Source organism: Sander lucioperca, chromosome 23, assembly GCF_008315115.2.
Source record: "Sander lucioperca isolate FBNREF2018 chromosome 23, SLUC_FBN_1.2, whole genome shotgun sequence".
In the NCBI taxonomy this organism is placed as follows: Eukaryota; Metazoa; Chordata; class Actinopteri; order Perciformes; family Percidae; genus Sander; species Sander lucioperca.
The window spans coordinates 8,110,505-8,135,231 of NC_050195.1; the positions used below are offsets into that span (position 1 = coordinate 8,110,505).

General features: G+C 40.6%; 1 protein-coding gene across 4 annotated transcripts in view; it reads right to left on the bottom strand.

Moving 5' to 3' along the window:
* Nucleotides 1–1,425: 1,425 nt before the first annotated feature.
* The window catches only part of tnk2a (tyrosine kinase, non-receptor, 2a), a 30,474-nt gene continuing 7,172 nt past the window's right edge, over nt 1,426–24,727 (bottom strand). For 2 of the 4 annotated variants that reach the window (XM_035998269.1, XM_031297683.1), the window contains 19 exons: nt 23,429–23,591; nt 23,122–23,192; nt 22,120–22,326; nt 20,791–20,940; nt 20,569–20,664; nt 18,929–19,110; nt 18,670–18,796; nt 18,305–18,451; nt 16,205–16,299; nt 14,938–15,132; nt 13,403–13,494; nt 12,574–12,618; nt 12,235–12,470; nt 10,535–10,747; nt 9,799–10,436; nt 6,919–7,054; nt 5,685–5,780; nt 4,830–4,957; nt 1,426–3,885 (listed from right to left, as the gene is read on the bottom strand). In XM_035998269.1, the coding sequence (XP_035854162.1) occupies nt 3,879–3,885; nt 4,830–4,957; nt 5,685–5,780; nt 6,919–7,054; nt 9,799–10,436; nt 10,535–10,747; nt 12,235–12,470; nt 12,574–12,618; nt 13,403–13,494; nt 14,938–15,132; nt 16,205–16,299; nt 18,305–18,451; nt 18,670–18,796; nt 18,929–19,110; nt 20,569–20,664; nt 20,791–20,940; nt 22,120–22,326; nt 23,122–23,192; nt 23,429–23,591 (3,024 nt within the window). In that variant the 3' untranslated portion in view covers nt 1,426–3,878. The remainder of the gene's footprint in view (nt 3,886–4,829; nt 4,958–5,684; nt 5,781–6,918; nt 7,055–9,798; nt 10,437–10,534; nt 10,748–12,234; nt 12,471–12,573; nt 12,619–13,402; nt 13,495–14,937; nt 15,133–16,204; nt 16,300–18,304; nt 18,452–18,669; nt 18,797–18,928; nt 19,111–20,568; nt 20,665–20,790; nt 20,941–22,119; nt 22,327–23,121; nt 23,193–23,428; nt 23,592–24,727) is intronic. The other 2 variants (XR_004896517.1, XM_035998268.1) reach the window with 2 other exon arrangements.

Genomic DNA, 24,727 nt, shown 5'->3' on the forward strand with positions numbered 1-24,727 from the left:
GTTTCGAGCTTCTGCTTTTCATTCAAACCCCACTGAAAACTCAAATAGCAAGAAAACAAACACAAAGGACAAACATTAAATGTGTTTTTATTTTAATTATAAAAATTATAATTTCAGATTCTTTTAGAAAATGTTAACCTGAATCTGCATAAAAATGCACATATTGATAGATGGAATTTATGCCGCTAATTTTAATAATCAAGGGCAATCTAGGGCTGTGCCTTAGTAAACAAAACAAAAAAAACATATAGCCATATATGAGACATATATGCTGAACATCATATGGCAGTTAAATTAAAACAGCAGGATTAATTCCCAACAAACTACAACTTTTGACACCTGTAAGGTCTAAACACAAAGCAAAATATAACCTATTTTTTCCTGTTCACATTACAACATACATTATCACACATGCACACACACAAAACAAAACCATGTACTGTATATAAAGTTATTTTTGGAAACAGGGACATGGTGACTCCTCATGGGAGTCTCCTTATTTGTGTGTGTGTGTGAGACACATACTGTAAGGAGTGTGAGTGTGTGTGTGTGAGATGAATGTGACAGAGTGCTTACTGCTGTAGCAAATAAGTGCAGAGTGAGCGTCCGGGGGAGTCTGAGGCTGTCCAGGGATCACATTGAGCAATCGAACCACAATGCACTGCAGCTGCAATCAATTTGTGTGTGTGTGTGTGTGTGTGTGTGTGTGTGTGTGTGTGTGTGTGTGTGTGTGTGTGTGTGTGTGTGTGTGTGTGTGTGTGTGTGTGTGTGTGTGTGTGTGTGTGTGTGTGTGTGTGTGTGTGTGTGTGTGTGTTGAGATAGGGGGGCTGGTGGCCTGAGATACCATAATGGAAAGGTCACAGGTTTGATCCCCGAGGAAGCAGAAACAAGACTTCCATTAGAGAAGGGACTGGTGATGTTTGAAGCCGTCACTCTGCTCACAGCTCAGCGATCTGAGGATGTTGGTGACTAACAGGAGTTTTAGTGTTGTATTTAAACTTGAACTCTGGGACATACTTTCTGTGGAAAATATTAAATACATGTGAAGGTACCAATCATTACGATTTTTTTTTTTTTAACAATTCCAGATTGCACTCCTCTGATCATTATAAAAAAAACCATAGTGCAATCAAGAACAAATGTGTTTGTCAAAGTAATCAAAGTAATGGTTGGGTTCCTTCATTTCCTTCAATTTGGGTTTCCTCTTATTAAGTTTTCAAGGTTGTTTCAACATGTATGGAGGTCAGAAAGAGATGTAAAAAAAAAGTTATACTGCGGTAATTTAAATAGCTATTGTGCGTAATTTCTGTCTCCCCCATGAGGAATTCTAAGTAATGACAACAAAACTGTCGGTGTATTGCTGCAGACTTTAATGTTAGCGCTTTGTTTAAGACATTCATGAAATAAACAGAGAACACAAACAGGTTTGAAAAGAGAATAACTCACATTTCACTTTAATACAAAACTTGGAGGTCATATTTGCACTTTTCACTAATAAGCTGCTTAAATGTTACAGAATAATGCAGTGTGCGTCACATACAGCAGAGTGACTACAAGAGCTTACAGCAGGGCATAAGAGGGAACAATGTCTGACACACACACACACACACACACACACACGCAAACACAAACACTAGCGTTAGCGATTTATCTAATTGTATTGTCTCAATTGTATCTTGAAGAAGAGAGCAACTTGTCTCTTACATGCAAAGTAGCTGCAATAATGAGAAATCCAATCCTTCCGTTCAAGCGATCACATTTATGATCAATATCTGCACAGACACACACATTCTGTGATGTTGACTGCCATCACAACCCGCAGCACTAAGCACACATGCACACACTCACACATAGCAGTTGCCTACTTACTCAGGTCAGCACTTCAGCATGTGTTTGTGATTATCATGCAGCAGTCATTTTTATAGGAAGAAATACTAAACATCAATTTTAGTTAATTAAATATCTAACATGTGGACGTTCAACTCAGTAGGCTACCCTGTGTTCATTAGGAGATGGTAGATATCTTCACATTTCTGTTTTGGCATCTTATTTGCCTACAATAACACCTAAAAATCACGCCTTCATAAAGCCTAAAAAGCTTTGTTTACAACACAAATGACATGTTAATAATACCTGATATGCTATCAGTCCATATTCACATCACTAAATAGATTAAACTTATTCTGACCAGCAGTTATTGTGTCCTCAAAAATATCCACTTGCGTGTTGAAACACTTAGTAAAGTGCTACAACCAATACAGCATCTTATCGGTACATTTTCATAAAAACATACAACTATATAGCTAGCTGACATTTCCCTGATTTTATATCGCTTCATTAACAGCAGAAAGGCATGTGCATTTACTTAAATGTAAGTAGGGCTGTCCCGAATATTACTTTTTGGGCTTTGGAGCTTCGGTGGTAAGTATTTGAATACGGGGGGGTGTAGACGGGTAGACGGATAGATGGAGGACTGGAAATGGGGGACCACTAATCAGTCTACAGACTTTCGCCGGCGGGTGAGCAAGGACTTAGTTTAGCTAACTGTAGTCACAATCTGACCACAAAAAATGCCACTGGAGGGAATTTAAAACCATTTCCAAGGCTTGCTGGTGCAAATAATGAGGTCCGCCATTGTCTTAAGGTGAATCCTTTATTTTATAAATGCATTTAAAAAACACCTACAAAAAGACTGACTGTGAAAGATTAAAGACGAGCAGACGAGATCTAAAAACATCACTCGCACACAGCTGAGGTTGAGAAACTGTGTGGCTTCCCAGATCCTAATTCCTCCATTCCCCTCACCTGCGATTCCCTTTCTAACCTCTGATTAGCACACATACACACAGGTGCGCAAGTGACGTAGCGAACAAACCATTCACACAGACCTACCACACACACTCACACATAGCTATACACGCACGCAGCAAAATTGGCTACAACACTAACTTTAACTTAAGTTTAGTTAACTGCTGTATGTCTACATACACATATATACATATGATTTAAAAGGCCTGGCAATCATACTTTATCAAGGCTAAGCTGTTACTTACAGTTTTCAGGTATTTGCCAAACTCGCTGTAGATTCGTGATATGCCAGTTTTCTCTGGTATATCTGGCGCTTTACTTTTTGGTTGTCATCATCGCAAATGTTGGTCAAATATTTAGTTTCGGTGCTGGTAGTTAGATGATAGCTCAGGCCAGGCGCCAGGATGAAGTGAGGCAGGCCGCGACGTGATGTTTTTACGTCTGTCTGTCAATTTCAGTACCTGGGACACCTCAACCTACACACCATAACAAACAGCACTCTGCTGAGAATAACAAATTATAATTAATGTTGATGCACAAATGAATTATGCAGGATTATGTTTCCTTATTTCATGGGCTATTCTGGATTTTGGGGGTAATGCATATATAAAAATAAATAAAAAATATCAAACCGAAGCATTCGAAAACTGATTTGGATGTTTATTACCACGGCAACGACTGAAGCTTCGAAGCTTCAAAGCATTCGGGTCAGCCCTAAACGTAAGCTTATGCGTGAACAAACAGCTGAACGAACATGCACGCATTCACAGCAGACACACACGCAGTAAAGGTTTGCAGTAGCTACCAGCTGAAACTTTTCATTATTCAGGTAATAATAAAAACATAAATAGCAACTGTTCAAGTAAATGTGACTCATTCAACAAGCTGCTCTGTTAGATAATAATGAGCATGCGTGTGTTTGACACAGGTAATAGCGGGAATTCACAGTACATTAAGTGAGGCACATATACTGCTTTATGTTCCTCCGTTCATTAAAAAGCATCACTGTGTCTCGAGTGCTCGGAGCAGTGAGTCATCCCAGCTTCCTCACTAAGTTTGTCCTCATGCTGTCACTTCCTGTGAGACATTCAGAGAGAGAGAGACGGCATCATATGTGCAGGGTTAGAATTTGTTTTATGTAACTGCAAATCCTCTATTGAGAAAAGTGAAAATTCTGTTTTTTTCCCACCCAAAATTTAGGATAATGTAACATACGTACATTTATGATGTACCCACAGAAAACTATCACGCATCTCTGCAGTTCCCCTCAGCCCTACAGAGATTTGAAAGCATTTTTTAGCTTATTGTTTTGGTTTTCCACACGTAAACCAGTTTCAAGTCGCGGCAACCATCCGTTTTTTGGCAATAATGCTCTGGTTAACTGACGCTGAACACTGCCTGCACAGCATCAAACAGCAGACACAGTTAGCGACTACCTGGCGAACACAGTGCTGGTGGGGACCAAAAACAGAGCTAAAAGGAGGGTGAACGTTAGATTTATATTCATCAAAACCAGGACTCCAAATGAAATTTTAAAAAAAAATCTGCTTATTCAGCTTTCATAAGAATATATTTCAATATTTTTTTTTTGTGGCGCACTTTTCAAAAACCATATTACAATGTTTCACGTGAGGCAATGAATGAACAACAATGACAGCAAATGGTAAAACCTACGCTGCTTGGCTGCTGATTGCTGGGTTTTCGGCGTTATAAAGGAAAATTAAGAAAAACTTAATAACTTAATTTTTAATAAAGCATTGTATTTTATAAACCACATGTGTTGTGTGTGCAGAAATCTTAATTTGTAAAGTAACTAGTAACTAAAGCTGTCAGATTAATGTAGTGGAGTAAAAAGTACAATATTTCTCTCTGAAATGTAGCGGAGTAGAAGTAGAAAGTGGCATGAAAAGAAAAGACAGTGGTACTTGAGTGAATTTACTTAGTTACATTCCACCACTGCATATGTGTGTATACAAAGGGGACAGCTCTTTTTGTCTTTTTCTTATCTTAGTTTGACTCACTTGTTTCGATGTGGTCCGTATGTGTCCAGCATGAGCGTGCTGGCCTGTTCCAGGTTCATCTGGCAGCGCTGCAGAAGCTCCTCACACTCAGCTCTCGACCGCAGGCCCAGCCGAAACAGCTGCTCCACCTGCAACACAGACAGAGAGAAGAGGCATTTTTTGTCTGCAAGTTGTTTAGTATGGACTGCTATGTGTTTTTATCATTGTATGATTCTGTGTTATATGTATTTTTTATTGTCCTGATATAATTCTACTTCAAAATGGTTTTTTTTCACAGAGATTCATAATAACATTTGGTGCTTAATCAGTCTGCGTACAAAGCTTAACTCCCTCGACCTCCCCAGCCTCCATCTGTATTAGCATTGAGTTGTGCGGGAATTTGGAATGTGTTTCTTGTATATCTCCGGCTCTGTTAGGGTTGTTTTTTTTTTTTTTTAGCTCAGGGACAGTTTGTGTGTCAAACTTCAAAGCTGTCAAATATTTGGTCTAGAGCATCACATGAGCAGCCAAACCACAACTTTTTTTGTCTCCTCCACTCTGCCATTGGGGCATGTGTAGTGTGAGTTTGGATACTGGAGAATTGAGATCCCGCTAATAATCAGAAAAGTCTTGCCAGAAATCTACTCCCTTTCTGGGGAAAAAAACAATACCTGCGAAAACCCAATTTTTTTTTTTATAATGAACACCATTTCAACAGGTGAAAGAGTGGTTTATTTCTGGGAAAAATTGTTATAACCACTGAAGAAACTGAAGTTTGCAGCAAAATGTTATTTCTTTTTTGGTTTTAGGGTACCTGGTAACAACATCTAATTAACTGATGGAGCTTTTAAGGCTAACAAAATTTAAGAAGTGTACCTTCAAATGATTTACGGCCTGAGGGATGCTCCAGTCGTGACTCTGCAGAGCTGCCTGACACTCCTCCAGCGTGACTCCGTGTACTGCTCCTTGGACCTGTGAATGATGCCAAAAACTTATAATGAATGGAGGATTAAAGGTAAGAGAAACACGACTGGATCCATGGATTGTTTGTATTTTAAACAATGGTAACTGCCATATAAGGATAAGAAATAGTCCCCTGAATTGTACACAATTGTGTACAAAGCCTTACAACAGTAGACAAACTCCAAGCATCAGTATTTACAAAAATATTTATAATGTAATATATATATATATAAAATATTAATTTAGTGACAAAACACTCACTTAACGAAAACATTTTGCAATTCATCAAGTGCAACATATTTTTCTTATTACCCAAAAGCATTTGACATACAGTTAATACACAATCCCACAAACTGTGATGAAACTGCTAATAGAGTTAGTTATTTTCTTTCCTAAATTAACATTCAAACAATCATCCATCTAGAAAGTGGAGGAACAAGAAGTCACTTTGACTATGACGTTAAAGTGCTCATATTATGCTTTTTGGCTTTTCCCCTTTCCTTTATTGTTATATATCTTTTTTGTGCATGTTATAGATTTACAAAGTGAAAAAGCCCAAAGTCCACCCCAAAGGGACTTACCATCTCCAACAGAAAACACTGTTCACAAACTGCTCCAAACAGATCTATTGTAGTCCAGCCTTTACTTCCGTGATGAACGTGCGTCACTTTGTAACACACGTTATAATGCTCGCCTAACTGCTAGCATGGCACTCCCACATTCTCTGCAACTGTCTGGCTAGTAGTCCTTACCTAGGTACTGAGCATGTGTGACTCCCAACAAAGATGGAACAGAAGTGAGATGCCTCACTCTGTAGCTAAAACAGAGAGCTCAACACACAGGGTGAAAAGAGGAGCTGCAGCAATGTACAGTACAACTAAAATATGGTGTTTTTTGAAAATTAAACCACATAAACCTATTCTGATATAACCTCTAAATACAATTATGAACCTGAAAATGAGCATAACAAGAGCACTTTAATGATCAATACAGGGATGTGGGATTTAATTCGAAAAGCTGTAATGTTTTCGGTGACTCATTTGTCTGCGTTTAGCATTTAAGAAAAGAAGAAAACAATGTGCCAATATTTAAATGAGGAGGAAAAGAGAGGAAAACATGTACGTGCATTTTATTTTTCTCTCCCTACCTGTGTGACGCTCTGCTCCTGTTGCATGCTGGGAGCTGCACTTCGCCCGTTGTTGTTGTTGTAGGAAGAGTTTGGTTTGGCTCCGCCGGGATGCTGAATCATGGGTTTGACTGCCGCCATATTGGCTGCTCCGTATCTGATAAACAACATGGTGACAGTATTCATAATTAAGTATGAACGAATGTTTTAAACAGATGACATTGTTTATCTTTGAATGAAAACGGCTCTTTGATTCATACACTGAATCAAAGCGTGTACAACATTACGAGACACATATTTAACAATTTTTAAACACATTTATTACCCATATATATTTAATTCATATATATCTAATAACCTGCTAATGAAGACTGAAGAAAGCTCCACAATATCTACTAATAGGACCTTAAGGTGATATTGCTTTGTCAACTTTGAATCGCAGTTTAAAAGAGCTATAAAAAGGTTTATAAAGATTTAAAATGTTTTTAAAAATGACTGTAAAAACCATCACCTTTAGATGGTAGATGGTATCCAATATATATAAACATTTTCGAACACATTTCTCAGAATATTCTTTAGATATAAAGGAATAGTGGGAGTTAGAAATGAATGTTGTTATTGAAGATGAGGAGTGGGAGTTGGTGTGTGAGCAGGTTCACAAAGTCACTCATAGTCCAGTGTGGAAGGAATTCAATTGGAAATTAAAAATGAGATACTTCAAGACACCTTCTGTTACATCAAAATATGACAAAAATAATACAAATGTATGCTGGAGGAAATGTAAACAGATTGGGGACTACACTCACATCTTCTGGGATTGCCCGATACTGATTCCATTTTGGCAGGGTATCCAAGCAGAAATTCAAGGCATTTTGAAAATTAAATTACCACTGAACCCATTACATTATATACTGGGTTTGACTCCAGGGAGGATATAGGAAAAAGGAAAGCCCAGCTATTACAGATTCTCCTACTTGTGGCGAGGAAAATGATAACCCTATCCTGGCTCAGACCTTTACCTCCCACCCTTCAACAATGGCAATCAATATTACATTATAATTTCACATGTCAAACAATTTCACACAAAGACTGCACTTTGAATCCAGTGTTTTACATTCTGGCTACAGTAATACTTTTAATCAGTATTTGCTGTTTTTTTTCTCAAATTGTTCCATTTTTAAGTTTTAGTTGTTTGTTTTTGTTTCCCTTGATTTATTATTCCACTTATTTATTAATCTCTTATTGTGTAAAAAGCTGATCATTGTATTGTGAGGGTCACAGGAGGAATAGGAACTGATGAATCCAAATAAACTCAATAAATTGCAATATAGAGAGAAGACAAATATGTACACCGAAAATATGAGGTGACGTCACTGGAACTGCATTAATAATAATAATAATAATAATAATAATAATAATAATAATAATAATAATACATTTTATTTATAGGCGCCTTTCATAGCACTCAAGGACACCTTACAGTTAAAACAAGCAAAAATACAGTTAAAAGGCAAATATAATTAAATTAAAATAAACACATTTAAAAGATTGAGATAGAAATTTAAAATAAAGCAATGTATCCATTATCCTATCTATCCATTATTTTGATGGAGAGTGAAGTCATGTGGGATAGGTGGGTTTTGAGGGAGGTTTTAAAGGTGGGGAGAGACTCTATGGTACGGATGGATAGTGGAAGGGAATTCCAAAGGCGAGGAGCAGAATGGCTGAAGGCTCTAAACCCCACTGTGGACAGGTGGGCAGAAGGAGTGGAGAGCAGTGAGGAAGAGGAGGATCGGAGAGTTCGGGATGGAGTGTAGGGCTGAAGGAGTTCAGAGAGGTATGGATTAGTGAGATTATGGAGGGCTTTGAAGGTTAGAAGAAGAATCTTAAAGTCAATAAGGTATTGGACAGGTGCAGCCAGTGCAGTTGTTTAAGGAGTGGAGTAATGTGCTCAGTTGCTGGGGTTCTGGTGATAATACGGGCAGCTGAGTTTTAGACCAATTGGAGTTTATGGATGGACTTGTAGGGTAAACCAGAGAGGAGGGAGTTACAATAATCAATACGGGACGTGACAAGAGCATGGATGAGAGTAGCAGTGTTATTGGGTTTAAGTGATGGACGAAGGCGGTGTATGGTGCGTAAATGAAAGTAAGCAGACCAAGTGAGATTATTGATGTGTTTTTCAAAAGAAAGTGTGCTATCGAGGATGACGCCGAGGCTCTTGACGTGAGTGGAAGAGGGGACTTTGGAATTGTCGAAGAAGAGTGACTAAATCTGAGCGATTAAACCTGTGTAACGAGAAATGTTCTTTTTTTTGGCTCAGTGAACAGCCCTTCACAAGGAGACAAATCCAGCTGTCAGTCAAACAGCACTTTCTCACTTATTGAGTGACGGCTGCTCTCTCTGGGTGTTATGTGAGCTTTCGTTTTGAAGCCGTGGTAATACCTCAAGATCCATTCATGTTTTTAGTATTTTAGGAACAATTAGAATGAGCTGGAAAAGCTGTTTTATGGTATGGCACGCAGGAAACTAAACTAAAGTTAGACTTCAAAGGAAAACTTGAGGGAACGACCAGTATTTTTCAAATTAGATCTTACTCAACAAACAACGTATAAAAGAGCAAGCAGCGCGAGCCTTTTAAAGCTTTCCAACTAAACTTGAATTTTACATGAATTCCTCATCATCAGTGTAATGCAATACATACATTCATGTAATTTGCTTTTTTTATGTTCTGTAACACAATTGAACTAAACTTAACATAAAGAGACAAATACTTGACAATGAAAGTGAACTCAGAAAGTAGCCCCCTGGATAAGCTACTGTAGCTAATAGGAAACTAGTTCCAGGGCAACTTTCTGGATAACCAAACTAATTGGACAGCGTTTGATATCAGCAACACACCTTTCCAGAAAAGCTGGTCGCTCCGGCAGCGGGGCGGGAGCAGAGCTCTGAGGGCTGTCAATCAGTGAGGATAGGCCACGCCCCTCTCGAGAGGCGAGGGGATCCAGTAAGGAGCTGGATGAGTAGGTGGAAGCGCGAGCTGCAAGCCGGGAGGAATGTGATGTGGCTTGAGCCAAGGAGGAGTTGGAGGACAGAAGGGGACCCAGGAGTCCGGACGCCCGGCGTGGGGAGACGGAGAGGGGAGGAGGAGGCAGGGCCACAGGGTAGGAGGATAGCGGCGGCACCAGTGGGAGGGGAGAGGAGGAGCGGGAGCCCGGCTGGGAGAAGGCGTGGTCTCTGGGTGGGATCTGAGGAGGCGTGTCTTCCTCGTCGTCCAGGGAGATGGAGCTGGAGCGCGCCTGCCGGTGGGTGGTGCGGCCGGGGGGGTTGCGCTTGGAGGGGCGCATCGGGGGGACAGGGCTGCGGGGGGGCAACACCGGCCGGTCCTCAAAGCAGCAGGCGAAGGAGGAGCTGGAGGTGGGGGAGGGAGGAGGCAGGCAGATCTGTCGGTGAGGGCCCAACGGAGCCAGGGGCATAGGGAGGGGGGAGGAGGGGAGGGAGCGGCCCGTTGCCATGGGAACCTGCAGCTTCACCATCACCTACACCCACAAAGACAGACAGAAATATTGGCATGAGTCTGTTTGTGTTTATCTTCACAGACAGAGAGAAGAAACTGAAACTACGTGTTCATTATTACTTTCTCCACCTCTCTCTGCAGTTCTTGGAAGATGTCAGCGGACTGTGACTCGCTCCTGCACGCCATGGCGGCGCTGGGCGAGGCGGCGGTCTCCTCAGTAAATCCCCTGTTGATAGACCGCACCTCGTGGTCCTCTGATTGGTCCTCGAGTTCCGTAGCAACCTCGTCGTAAGCTGGCTGAGGGAGAGGCCAGTCCAGGATGGACGGAGTGTCCTGGGGATGAGAATGATGGACATTGGAGAAGCTGAGAAAAAGTGATGAATAGAAAGTAGAGTCTCACAAGCAGGGTTAGGCGTCATATAATATAGTAGCGTCTTCCACAACTGCACAGGATATGGAAAGTAGTAGTAGTAGTGGAACGCCTATTAGTATAAACGTGATATTTCTATACATATATAAAAATATATAATCTTATGTTATTGCTGTCCACATTTCTGCTGTTCATGAACAGGCCATCCGATAGTTGTTGACATATTTCAGTCTAGATCAAAGTGGTGGACTAACATTGGCATCCATAACAGTGAAAGAGCCCTACCAAAATAATCCCCCGTCTCCAATATTATACACAATCCTAATACATAGCCACTAAGATGGAAAGTGCATCTCCACATGCTTCACAGAAGGCAAACGTAGACCTTTTTACGTTGTTAACACGTATGAACAAACTCTAGCTTCGACATAATCAAAGACAGCCAGAAGACGTAAGAGGAAAAATGACTGTGAACCCAAAGCAAACCACTAAAGCATTGATGCAGTGTGCACATGATCAATCAATGAGCACAAATCCATCAAACTGCACCCGCCTTGGGCTCTTCTGAGAATAAGAGACATTTCTTAGCCAAAGGCTGGACCACCTCCTTCCCAGAAGACCAAAGTGTGGTCAGACAGTGTGAGGTGGTCATTGCTCTTTGACCAGAAATAATGTAATGCTGGAGCACAAGTGCTTGAATCTGTGTGTGTTGCCATGCGACGGGAGAATGAAAGGAGCAGGTGAAATCATCAGATCTGGGAAAACATATAAATATAAACTGCCCTGCATGATTATAAAGGATTTTAACTTGCAACTTTTTCAAATTTAATCTTTTATAATATTATATGTATATATATATATACATCTGGTCCAAAACTAAATGAACAAGCTTTACTATGTTTAATTGCTTACATATGCCCTTCCATCATCGTCATCATCATCATATTCATCATCATCATCATCATCATCATCATCACATAAGTAGTAGGGCTGCACAATATGAGGAAAATATCTAATTGCAATTATTTTGACTGATATGGCGATTGCGATTTGATTCACGATATTGGAGAGAATGATCGTTTTTGTATCATTATTCTCATTTTCATTGAAAATTATTAACATTGAAAGAAATTAAAATGATTATAGTGTGATTTTTGCGAGGGTCTGTACCAAACAAAGATTTTTTTCTTCAGTCTGTAGGATAGGATTTGTAGGCCGCGACGTCTCTGCAGCACCACAATACTTCATTCAGAATGGTTTGACACATATTTTGCCATTAACAAATATTGCGCTCCCCCTGCGATTTGAATATTGCACTAGTCCATATTGCGATTTCGATACAATTGCGATTAATTGTGCAGCCCTATGAAGTAGATTTTACCCTTCTTCAAGTCTTAAAAAGTTATAGCAAAGTATTCTCACTCCAACTACTTTCAATCTCTATCAGCACCTTTAGTGTGTCCTCGTCCGGCTGCCACGCCTCATTGAGCGGAGATGGCGTGGTCGAGCTGAAGCTGTCATCAGTGAAGTCGATAAGCGACACCTCGCTTTTGGCCGGGCGCACGCCGGACCCCTCCCACGGTCGGAGCTTCAGCCCCAGGGACACTCCCAGCCTCTTCAGCCCCGCCGACGCGCTGGTGGTGTCGTCTTCGTCGTAGTCGTCCATCACGCAGTCGTAGAACGGCTCTGGACACACGCGCGCAAACGCCAGAGTCAGGACACAGAAGCATGTATTTGAAGGACCGATTGTAGACTACAGACAGCACGGGGGAGGAAGAGAAACACTTACTCTTCAGCAGAACGGCAGGTTGGGGCGGCCGAGGAGGAGGTTGCTCTGATAAAGAGAGTTTTTGGCATTTAGTTTACATTCACATAAAATACTCTGACAGAAGAATGAGCTGCGTTTTCTACATGGTCTCCATTGTAAGCTGGTTAAAGAGAATGACATGGTCAAACACTGTAAAACAAAAGCCATATATGTCAAGTATATGCAGTGGTGGAAGAAATATTCAGATCCTTTACTAAGTAAAAGTACTGATACAACACTGTGAAAAGTCCTGCATTCAAAACCTTACTTAAAGTGCTCATATTATGCTTTTTGGATTTTTCCCTTTCCCTTTGTTATATATCTTTTTTGTGCATGTTATAGGTTTACAAAGTGAAAAAGCCCAAAGTCCACCCCAAAGGGACTTACCATCTCCAACAGAAAACACTGTTCACAAACTGCTCCAAACAGCTCTATTGTAGTCCAGCCTTTACTTCCGTGACGAGCATAATATGAGCACTTTAACTAAAAGTATGAAAGTATTATCAGCAAAATGTACTTTTGAAAATGTATTCATTGTGCAGTCAAATGTTCCCTGTCAGTCAGAAAAATTCAAATTCAAAATCACCAAGTCTGGAGATACATGGTTTTCACTGGACTGGAAGGGTATGACAAATTGTAATCTGCAAAGTAACTAAAGCTGTCAGACAAAAGTAGTGGAGTAGAAGTTACATAAAATGGAAATACTTAAGTAAAGTACAATTACCTCAAACGTGGACTAAAGTACAGTAATTAATTACAATAAAACCACGGAGTGTATGTACTCGGTGTTTAAAGTTTTGGATGTATTTACTTTTGGAACGGTTGGGGAGTTTGGTCGGCCTCGCGGTGCCCGAGTCCATCCCAAGGATATCAGGAGGGTCCATGGGGTTCCCCAAATACAGACTGAAAGGGAGCACACAAGTAAATCAGATTTAAATTAAGCTAAGGCTGTGAATTCATTCAGCATTAGTTGAAGAACATGTTTACATAATGGCTAAGTAACAACTGAACCTACTATTTATTTACCACCTGTCCTTGCTATTTGCTACAGCCATTAAATGATATTGGTTATAGAGTTGAACACACTGTTGTAATCCCTGCCAGTAAAAATGTTGATTTGAGCAGTGAGGCTTTTTCTATTCTGGCAGCAGCTGTGAGATGCTCTGGATTTCTAATAAAAGCTCAACAAGTACATCATCTGTTGGTGAACTGATGCGCTGCTGCACTCCAGTGGAGAGTTACAGTACAAGCAGTGCTACATAAAGCACATGGTTCGAGCTTCATAGCATAGCATTTAGTGCTAACTGTTTGCAGTTTCTTATCCTCCACAAAGACATATCTAGATTTACATAATCTAGATCAGTGGTTTAAGATAAATCTGAGGGGGCAAAAGATGATTAAAGGAATAAGAAAGTAACAATGGATTACTTTTACACAACATTATATGAATTGATTAACTTTTTCTACATTGCCTTTTTCTTTTTGAAAGCCTCCTTCAAATACAACAATCTGAGAACCAGAATAAAAATGTGGAAAGTAACACAGATAATCCGCAAATAGCTGTGATCATACGGGTTCAGTATGCAACACACAGATTCAGAAAAAGATTTATTGCCAGGTAAGTAGCACTCACTAGGAATTTGCGTTGGTTAATGCCGCATACACAAAAACGTATTTAAACAATAATATGAAATAAGCAAACAATAAACACAGAAACAAAATAACACATACTATTTAAGAAGAGGCTGTATGGCTTTAGTGCAGGATGTGCAAAAATGTTGACAGATGTGCAAAAAAGTTCAGGATATATATTTCAGTTGATACAGTGTTTTTAGTTAAACATATAGAGGGAGGGAGGTCTGCATTTTTATTTTGTTATTATGAAGAACAGTTCAATAGCGTTTTTTTCCCCCGACTAGTGTTCATGAACTGTTCATCATCATTTCCCTTTCTGTGGATAAAACTTAAGTTCAAGGTGCTGTAGGTAGGATTGTGACGATCCAGGACTTCCAGGAAAATTTGTACATCGACAACTTCTCAGTCCCTCCCCCCTTTCAGGTAAAGCCCAAAACGGTTTCCTAAGCCCCTCCCCCCACAAGGGAGAATGAATGTGTGCATGACCAGTGATTGACACGCAGTTAGACACTGCATCTGAACCGGGAGCTGTGGATTTTTGCAAATCACACTACAGGCTGTAGGTGGTGCCAGAGGAGCCGGATTTCTTTTTTTTTAATTACCTGCTTCATGTAGTTCTACTCGAACATAGGGTCAGTTTCAGCAAATATGACAGAAAGTTAGTTTTATAAGTCTTACCTACTGCACCTTTAATTATTGAGTGTTATTAACCTGTCTATGCGATCAGCGTGTCCCCAGCTCCTGTCAGGGTCTGTGTCTCCGTGTCCAGTGTGGATGAAGGAGTGTTTGAGCGGCCGGCTGATGTCGTGGGCGGACAGACCGGCGACTGATGTCACCACGTGGCGTGGAAACTGGCCGACACGCAGCGTCCCCTTGTTCTGACCTCGCCACCAGTAGTGCTCCGCCCTGGAAACACACACACACACACACACACACACACACACACACACACACACACACACACACACACACACACACACACGCAATAAGGAAACTACCTTCTACTCTGTTTACCCCACCACGTGACTGCTCTTCTGATTTGTATTATCTTTATCCTCATTTTCAACATCATTTAACAATAATGGGACTTTTTCCTGCAACAAATGATGATGCAACAAATTGTCTCTAGGTGCTTTTCATTATGCTAACGTGTCTCCTCGCTTTCCTCACCTGCGTCTTAGCTCCTCCCAGCGAGGATTTGAGAGAGAGATGCGAAGAGACGTGCACACGAAGGAGCCAAAGCTGCTAAATAAGAAATCCTTGGTTGCATAGCGTCAGTCTTAAGTGACGTCAGTTACTTATGATGTAGTCTATATCGACGACGTTTCACTTCTGGGCCCATGACGATTGTGATTGGTTTAAAGACTTGACAAAATATCGGAGCATGTTTCACTCCCATCCCGGAATGCTATGTGGACTAGCCAGACCCTCCTCTGTGGCGCTGTGGAGGAAGGTCTGGCAATACGAGACTACTTATGAAGTGCTGCTTCAAACTGGGTGCCACATGTGGAGGTGCGGCATTTGTCATCACGCCACTTCATACAGGATACACCTGCGTTTCCTCGCTCTAAGCTCCTTCAGAAGCCACCTCGCTCCTAGTTCCTTCTTTAAGGGATCGGAAGACCCTCCATGATGGCAGAGGGGGAGCGATTTTCGTGTCATGTGAGTAGAGAGGACGCGAGGAAGCATAAGTTAGCATAATGAAAAGCACTGTGTGTCACATGAATACACAGAAGCCACAATAATGCTATAATGAGCTAGTAACAGGACAGTAATTCCAGTAATTTTCCACAATGCAAGGAATCCAATGACAACAAAAGATGCATTTGTTGTCTTGTAGGATGGACCTTCATTCCAAGTTAAGTCGCACACAAGCATGACTTTCAAAAACCAGTCATTTAGAAAAAATGCTGCTTTGTGTAGAAGAAGGAAATGGCATTCTCCCAGGGTACCTGCATGTGTTGTATAACAAACTGACCTTCCCTCTATGATGGTCATGACATCGTTCATTTTAATCTGGAGTTTGTCTTCTTCCTCATAGTCCTGCAGCGCTTTCATATCCGTCGGCATGGTCTGCAGAACGAACACACACACACACACACACACACACACACACACACACACACACAGTTTAGGCAAACAGCTACACGAGTCTGAGGATTTATTACTGTCATCAGCAGGATCTGAAGAGAAAAACACTTGTCATTTTGTACAATGGTGATTTATTTGTTTCCACTTGCTTTCCCTTTATTGTCCTTTGTTTGCCCGGTGCATTCCTTTGGAGCTGCGAGAACACATTTGGTGGTAAATAGGACTATGAAAAATGAAATTTCTTTGACAGACACGATTTTAATATTTCTTTTCATCAGTTCGAAAAACGAAATCTCGACAACTTAACAGAGGTATTTCTGTGGTGTTTATGAGTGGAAACTGATTGAGTTTGTGTAAATATACAGTAATGTGACCTTGTTATTCTCAGAAGCCAACCCTTTCTCATCTGCTAACCACAAAAACAATATGCTTATTGCAGTCCATACTAAATTGGGCTTGCTGATGCTTCTTAAACTGCAATTAAAAATAATCTGGTACCACCTCAAAAGAAAAATGTTGGTGTTTTTTGACCTGGGTCTTACAATATTCTCATAGTTGTATACACATAAATAATAATAATAAAAATGTTTCTCTTAGTCCAAGCATAAGTAAACACAGAAATTACCCACACGTTATTAGCCAGTTTATGCTAGCTAGCTATTACTTTATGGGAGAACTAGCAGCTACCTAGATGTTTGAAATTATTTATGTAAAATTGAGTTTATCTAGAAAACTATAGGAGGCTCATGTTGCTTGGCCAAATATAAGTACTATACTTAAGTACAAATTTGAGGTACTTGTACTTTACTTGAGTGTTTCCATTTTAAGCTACTTTATACTTCAACTGTACTATATTTCAGGGAGTAATATTGTACTTTTTACTCCTCTACATTATCTACCTTTAGGTACTTTTCAGATTCAAATTGTACAGAGAAAACCTACGAGTTTCTAAAATGATTTATTGTTAAGGGATAACTTGCCAAATAGTAGCTCCACCTCGACCGGCTCCAACATTAAAAGTAATGTTATATAGTAAGATAGTAAAAATAATCTGATAATATAGTATATGATACGGTAGCATTACAATGACAGGGGCCATTCGGCTGCCTAATGAGTACTTTTATTTTTGACTTACTTTTTTTGTTGATAATACTTACTTTTACTTAAATGAAATTTTAAATGCAGAACTTTTACTTGTAACAGAGTATTTTATAGTGAGGTATTAGTACTTTTAGTAAGTAAGGGATTTAAATTATTCTTCCACCACTGCAGAATGGCCGTAATTTTGAGAAAGGAATTTCCTAAGCTAAGTTTTCAGAGATAAACCACATTTCTGAATGCACCTGATTAGATCACCTTAACCTTTAAAGGTCCCATGGCATGAAAATTTCACTTTATGAGGTTTTTTAACATTAATATGCGTTCCCCCAGCCTGCCTATGGTCCCCCAGTGGCTAGAAATGGTGATAGGTGTAAACTGAGCCCTGGGTATCCTGCTCTGCCTTTGAGAAAATGAAAGCTCAGATGGGCCAATCTGAATCTCCTCCTTATGATGTCATAAGGGGAAAGGTTACCTCCCCTTTCTCTGCTTTGCCCGCCCAGAGAATTTGGCCCACCTATGAGAAAGAGAGAGACATCATGGCTTGTAAACGAGCAAAGCATGGCAGTTGGTCGAGACCACACCCCCACCCTCCACCTTGCCCCCCCCCCTCTCTCCTCCTCAATAGCATTTAAAGCTACAGACACAGAAATGGCACATCCTAAGGAAAGCTCATTGTGGGACTGGCTCTAGTGGCTGTAATTCTGCACCAAGCCTGAATTTCGGGAAAGAGACTTCAGATACAGTTTAGGGGACCACTAAGGCCTATATAAAAGCATCCAAAAAGCAGCATGTCATAGGACCTTTAAATGTGCTGTACCCCATTAACACTGACACCACAATAACTTAAGTTAACTTAATAACTTATAAGTTATTCCTCCTGTGCTACCTCGAGCAGGAAGTCTCGGAGGGCGATGAAGGTGGGTCTGTCCTCAGGTTTGGGGCTCCAGCACTGCAGCATGACGTTGTAAATATCCTGGGGACAATCGTCTGGTTTGCACAGCCTTTCGGCGTCCACGTCCACCTTGTGGAGGATCTGCAAACAAACACATAAATAACAGAATGCTGAAGGATCATTATTACCTGGGGATTTTTTTTAAATACTAATATTAAGTGGCAATTGTTTTGTGGGTTAAGCGTTTTTCAGAAAACATCATATGCAAGAATAGATTTGTTTTATCCAAAACATGAATTTCTTCTTCCCTGAACTTTTACATCAAACTAGAAAAGATGTGCGTGTGCATAAGCACGCACCTGGCTCCCATTAAGGCCCAGCCACGGCTCCTGTCCGTGGCTGAACATCTCCCACAGAGTGACCCCAAACATCCAGGTATCAGACGCGTGAGAGAAAGTACGAGACTTCAGAGACTCTGGAGCACACCTGGAGAGGGACATGGATACAGTGAAAAAGACAGAGGAAAAAAGTCAGAGGGAAAGAACAACTGTGGAGAGCAACACCAGAACTGTTTTCAAAATAACACATCGTTTAGCGCAACCAGGATGCTTTTCTCACCACGGGAAAGGGATTTTGTGGCCCTCCTCCATGATGTATTGGTCGGTGTGTGTTGGCAGTGCTCTCATCAGGCCAAAGTCTCCGATCTTCACCGTTTCGTTGGTGGACAGCAGGACGTTGCGGGCCGCCAGGTCCCTGTGGAGGAAACGTCTCTGCTCCAGGTAGGCCATGCCGCACGCCACCTACACACCCACAGAGTCAGAAAGAGACAGTGCTACTTTAATGTAGCAGTAATATTCATTCAGAAACATCATATATAATAGTGAAACTAAAAATTTTACTGCAGAATACTTTTACTTTTCATACTTTAGGTAAATTTTACTGATACTGATTTTACTTGAATGCAGGACTTTTACTTTTAGTGGAGTATTTTCACAGTGTGGTTTTAGTCTCACATTGCCAGACCCTCCTCCTAAGCGCGCTGAAGGAGGGTCTGGCTACTCCACATAGCATTCGGGGATGGGAGGAGAACATGCTCTGGTTTAATGCCATTTTTTTAAACCAATCAGAATCATCTTGGGCAGTGCTAACCACAGGGAAAAGCAGCAGTGCTGGTGCAAAATAGCCTCCAGAAGGAACTTGTTTTGGTGGAACGTGATCTGAGGAGCAGTTAACCATAGTACTCATAAATCCACCGGAGTTTAAAAAGCCAACACAAAGGAAGCCCAAGGTAACGGGTATCCGGCCTAAATGAGTGAAATTCTGCGGATTTTCCGTCGGTAACGGAGCAATCCCGGAAGCGGAACGTCAAGGATATAGACTAGTGTGGTATCAGTACCTAGTCTGGCTATCACCAGACCAAGCTCAATCTTTTAAGATTTGACTCTGTACGCAATTGGATAGTCCTTCAACCAATCAGACCAACGATCCGGGGTTGCTGCGCTTCGGTGGCTGCCATGTTGAATGTAAACAAAAAGTTGCTTGCCGTCGCTTCTCTATCGTCATCATGTTAAACCAGCCAATAGCGCGCCAGGTGGATAAGCCAGTTTGTGATTGGTCCCTGCAGATTTGTAACAGAAGCAGGAGTGAAAAATGTACAGGTTTCCATCCTGAGCTGCAGGGCGAAATCAAATCACCGGCAGATCGGGCTGGGTTTACCCATACTTAAATGACTTTAAGTTTGTTGGGAATAAACCATCTATAGAATAAACCAGCCATACATCTCCAGGCGATGCATCAAATATCTGATGAAATTAGGGGTTTATCACTCTCAGTTCCTTCTTGTGTGTTTTATCATTTTGGTGTTAACTAGGGCTGCACAATATATCGTTTTTTTTATCGTCATCGCAATATCAAATCTGACGCAATATACACATTGCGAAAAGCTGCGACATATCGCGATAGACACAAACATATATACATAAACGATAATTAACCGCACATTAAAAAATAAGGTAATTCTTTTTTTAGTGGTGCCTTTTATATTCCATTCAATGTTCAATTTGTTCAATAATTTTTTTTTTAATTCAACAAGCAATGGGTTGTATTTTAGGAGAACACTGAAAGCAGCAAAACTGCAGAACTGAGGACATTTTAATATTGGTTTATTTATCGCAAGCAATATCATTATCGCGGTATTCAACAACGTTTTCGCATATCGCATATTTTCCTCATATGGTGCAGCCCGAGTGTTAACTGACCTGCACAGCGTAGTTACACAGAGAGGAGATGAGGATGTGACCCTGACGCTTTCTCAGACGATCCAACAGGGAACCCAGCGGGGCCAGCTCAACCACCTACACACAAACACACACACACGATATGGAAATAAAATACTGCTTATTAGTTCTTTTAGATATAAAACGTGTGACTTGGGTGTCTACTTTTGCATGAAGGTGTTTGAGAATGAGCGTGTTCTTTACCATCTTCATGGGCTGCGTGAGGACGATGCCGTACAGCCGGATGAGGTTTACGTGGCTCAGGGAGTGCATGGCGTTCACCTCTCTGATGAAATCGTCCAGACCGTCGGAGTCCAACACACCGGCCTTCAGACACTTCACTGCCACTGACAACTAGAGAGGCACAGAGGGGGAGACACTGTTTTAACAACCAACAGAATAAAATGCTGTACCGTAATTCAAAATATTGCCTTTGAGCCCGTTTTGTGAAAATCAATCAATTAATCAATTCATATAGCGCTCTACAGCAACCAGCAGGTAGCCAAAGTGCTTTACATGAAGTAACAACAGTAAAACATAACATACAGTAAAATCAGAAAGGAATAAAACATACGGTACAATCCGAAAAGAAATACCTAAAAGCAGGAAAAACAGAGAACGTGACAACACTACTACGTATTAAAAGCAATTCTAAATAAATATGTTTTCAGGTTAGATTTAAAAACGAGCTACGTCTGTTAATAGTGCGGATGTCAGGAGGTAACTTGTTCCAAAGTCTCGGTGCCGCAACTGCAAAAGCGCGATCCCTGCACAGTTTGTACCTCGACCGTGGGACCTCTGAGACCGGTTGATTAGATAGACAGCAATGCTCTGTTGTTTTCGCGAAGGGTTGAAATCTTTTCACCCTTGCGTTGTCTTCCATTGGACCATGCACTTGTCGAAGCTTTTGTCCCTTTATTCTAGGCACTTCTTTCAATGTTTTTGGCGTTTTTTTGCCGTTTCACACTTCTTTTCACTACCATGTATAAACACCACTAACACCAACTCATTACTAGTTTTACACTTTTTGGATTTCATGGTCAATAAACCTCATTTGTTAAGGAAATGATACCTAATCCTTGAGTTAAAAAAGATGAAATTATGAATTAATTAGACTAATCTTAAAGGAAGGACAATCACAGAAGGGTCAACATTAGTCAGCATACTGTTTCGAAACATTTCAATTTCTTTTTCAAATGCTAAAAAAAATTAACAAAACACCCCAAATTCAATGAAAGTAGAGATCCGATCTTCTGTTGTACTTGTGAAGCGCGTTGTGTGGAATCATCCGTCCGTGTTATTTTTGGGTAATCAAAATGAGGTCGTTAAAAAGAAACCCATATTTCTGATATAAACATTTAGAAAACGGGGTCAAATTTGACCCGAAGACAACACAAGGGTTAGAAAAGTTGAATGTGAGAGCCAACATCAGCCAACCTGAGCTTACACTTCATACATTCTGCACACTCAACAGCAGGTTATGTGTTTCCTTGTTAGCGTTGTTATACTCTCTACTGTGTCTCTGCGTCTCACCATTCTGCCGTTGGGTCCGGTCCACTCTCCTCTGCGCACCACTCCGAACGTGCCATCTCCCAGCCGCTCAAACAGCTGCAGCTCCGACTCTCTGAGCAGGCAGGTGAGCGAGGCTCCCGACTCGCTATAGGCTGGTCCCGCGCTGGATGACGCCCCCTGAGGGAGGGGCTGCTGGGGGTCGCCGTCGGGTCGTTTAACCGGGAACACCTACAGTACGAGCCCAGAAGCAGAAACTGGTGACCGCAGGTTTATTATTCTCATGGTCATAAAACTGCAAGAGTTTTGATTTGATTTGATTCATGGATCCAAGGGATGACGTGGAAAAGTGAGAACACTTATTTCCAAAATGGTGGATAACAAGATGTTAAAAGATACAAAAACAATGGAACAAAATATGTGACATAAAACTAAACAATATAATCTTACAGCCAAAACTACATCAATGCCAAAAAAATTATTTTCTCGATTGATCGATTAGTTGTTTGATCTATAAAAATGTCTGGCAAAGCAGCAGTTTATTTAACATATTAAAATCCCTGCATTCTCACTATATGTTACTCTGAATAACTACTACGTTATTACAAGCTGCTGTAGTGATTTGCTAAAATAAAATAAATAAATTACAAACGTAGTACATAAAATCAATTTTACAGTAATAATAAAGTTATTTAACTTTCTTTATATATATTCAGTAAGCAATAAGTTATCTAATCTATATCTAGTTATCTTAATTTGTTATGAAATTAGTATGAAATTTGAATACATGTAACTTGTCTCATTTGGCATTCAGCTGGTGGTGAGACGTTGGGGTTACAGAGTCGGAGAGTAAATGTTACCAAATACATGAGTGTGTGTGTATGCAATACAAGTAATTTGATACTATATTGATGGCTGTGAGGAAATATGTCAAAAATGTTGAGCAAAATATTTGTGTGTGTGTGTGTGTGTGTGTGTGTGTGTGTGTGTGTGTGTGTGTGTGTGTGTGTGTGCGCGTGTTTGCACCTTGCTCATCCAGGACTTGCGTTTATAAAGGGCTCTTCTCCTTTTGACGGCCTCCCAAAGCCTCCTCTGACCTGCACCGACACAATCACAAAATCACAATTGTTTTCACACTGAGGACTTACTATATGCACGGATGAACTTGAATTTATTATTTTTGACTGACCCGATGACATTGAAAATGAGGGTCGCCCCTCAACGATCTCTCGAGGATAAATAAAAGGTTGAATATTTTATAAAACTCCAATATGCACTAGATATTCCGTTGTCGTCTGGAGTAAAAACGCAAACAGGTAATAACGGGACGTACCCGGGCGTCCCATGCCGATCTTCTCCAGGTCTTCATTCTTGACGTAGTCGAAGTGGGAGAGTCGCGTGACGTTGAGCTCGTCGCGGAGCCGCAGGAAGTATTGTTGCAGCTGCACATCTGTCAGCAACTCCAGCAGCCAGTCTGTCCCCTCCTCGCACTGCATCTACACACACACACACACACAGACATTCACCTTGCATTACTACACATGTAAGGATGCGTTGACAAATCCCCATAGGTGCAGTAGTTAGGGGTGGCAGTAGCTCAGTCCGTAGGGAGTTGGTTTGGGAACCGGAGGATCGCTGGTTCAAATCCCAGTACGGACCAAAGTACAGAGTGTGGATTGGTAGCTGGAGAGATGCCAGTTCACCTCCTAGGCACAGGTGCTCTTGAGCAAGGCACCGTACCCCCCCCAACCGCTCAGGGTGCTGGTCCAGCACTGGCAGCCCACTCACTCTGACATCTCTCCATTTGTGCATGGATAGGTCCTGAGCGTGTGTGTATTTCAGGCCTGTGTGTTGTGATTTCTAACAAAACAGAGTGTAGATTGTGGAAAATATAAATATATAAATTATATATTAAAAACATAAAACTATCAAAAAATTGTTCAGTTAGTGAGTGTGATGTTAATGGACACACTGTAATGTGCAGTGGGAATGGAGGAGCTACTCTCGACTACAAAATCAATGTAAAAAACAACAATATTTTTACCCGCTAGATCCCCATGAAACCACAACATTTTAGTTTTTAACACTTCCGTTTTTACACGGATTAAATATATAACATGTTATTTAGTGAGCTTTAGATCATCAACCAATATTATATATAATATTGGTTGTTTTGGTTAATATATATATATATATATATATATATATATACACACACACACACACACACACACACACACACACACACACATCATTTTTTCCTGGCTCAGAATGGTAGGCAGATTTCTTTTTGTAGATTTTCATTTGGACAGAGCCATAGTTATAATTAGCTGTTTCCCTGCCGTTTCCAGTCTTTATGCTAAGCTAAGCTAACCGACAGTGTTATTACCACTTTTGAGGATTTTGTTTGTCTCTGCAAAGACACAACACATGACATAAACAAACCTTTTCGATTAGCATCTCTTAAGATATGAACAGAGCGGGACATTTTACAATACAAAAAAATAAACGTATGCGTATTGCAATACACAACTAATACTAATTACATGTTTAAAAAATGTACTCAGTAACCTAATCCAAGTATCAACCAATATTATATATAATATTGGTTGTTTTGGTTAATATATATATA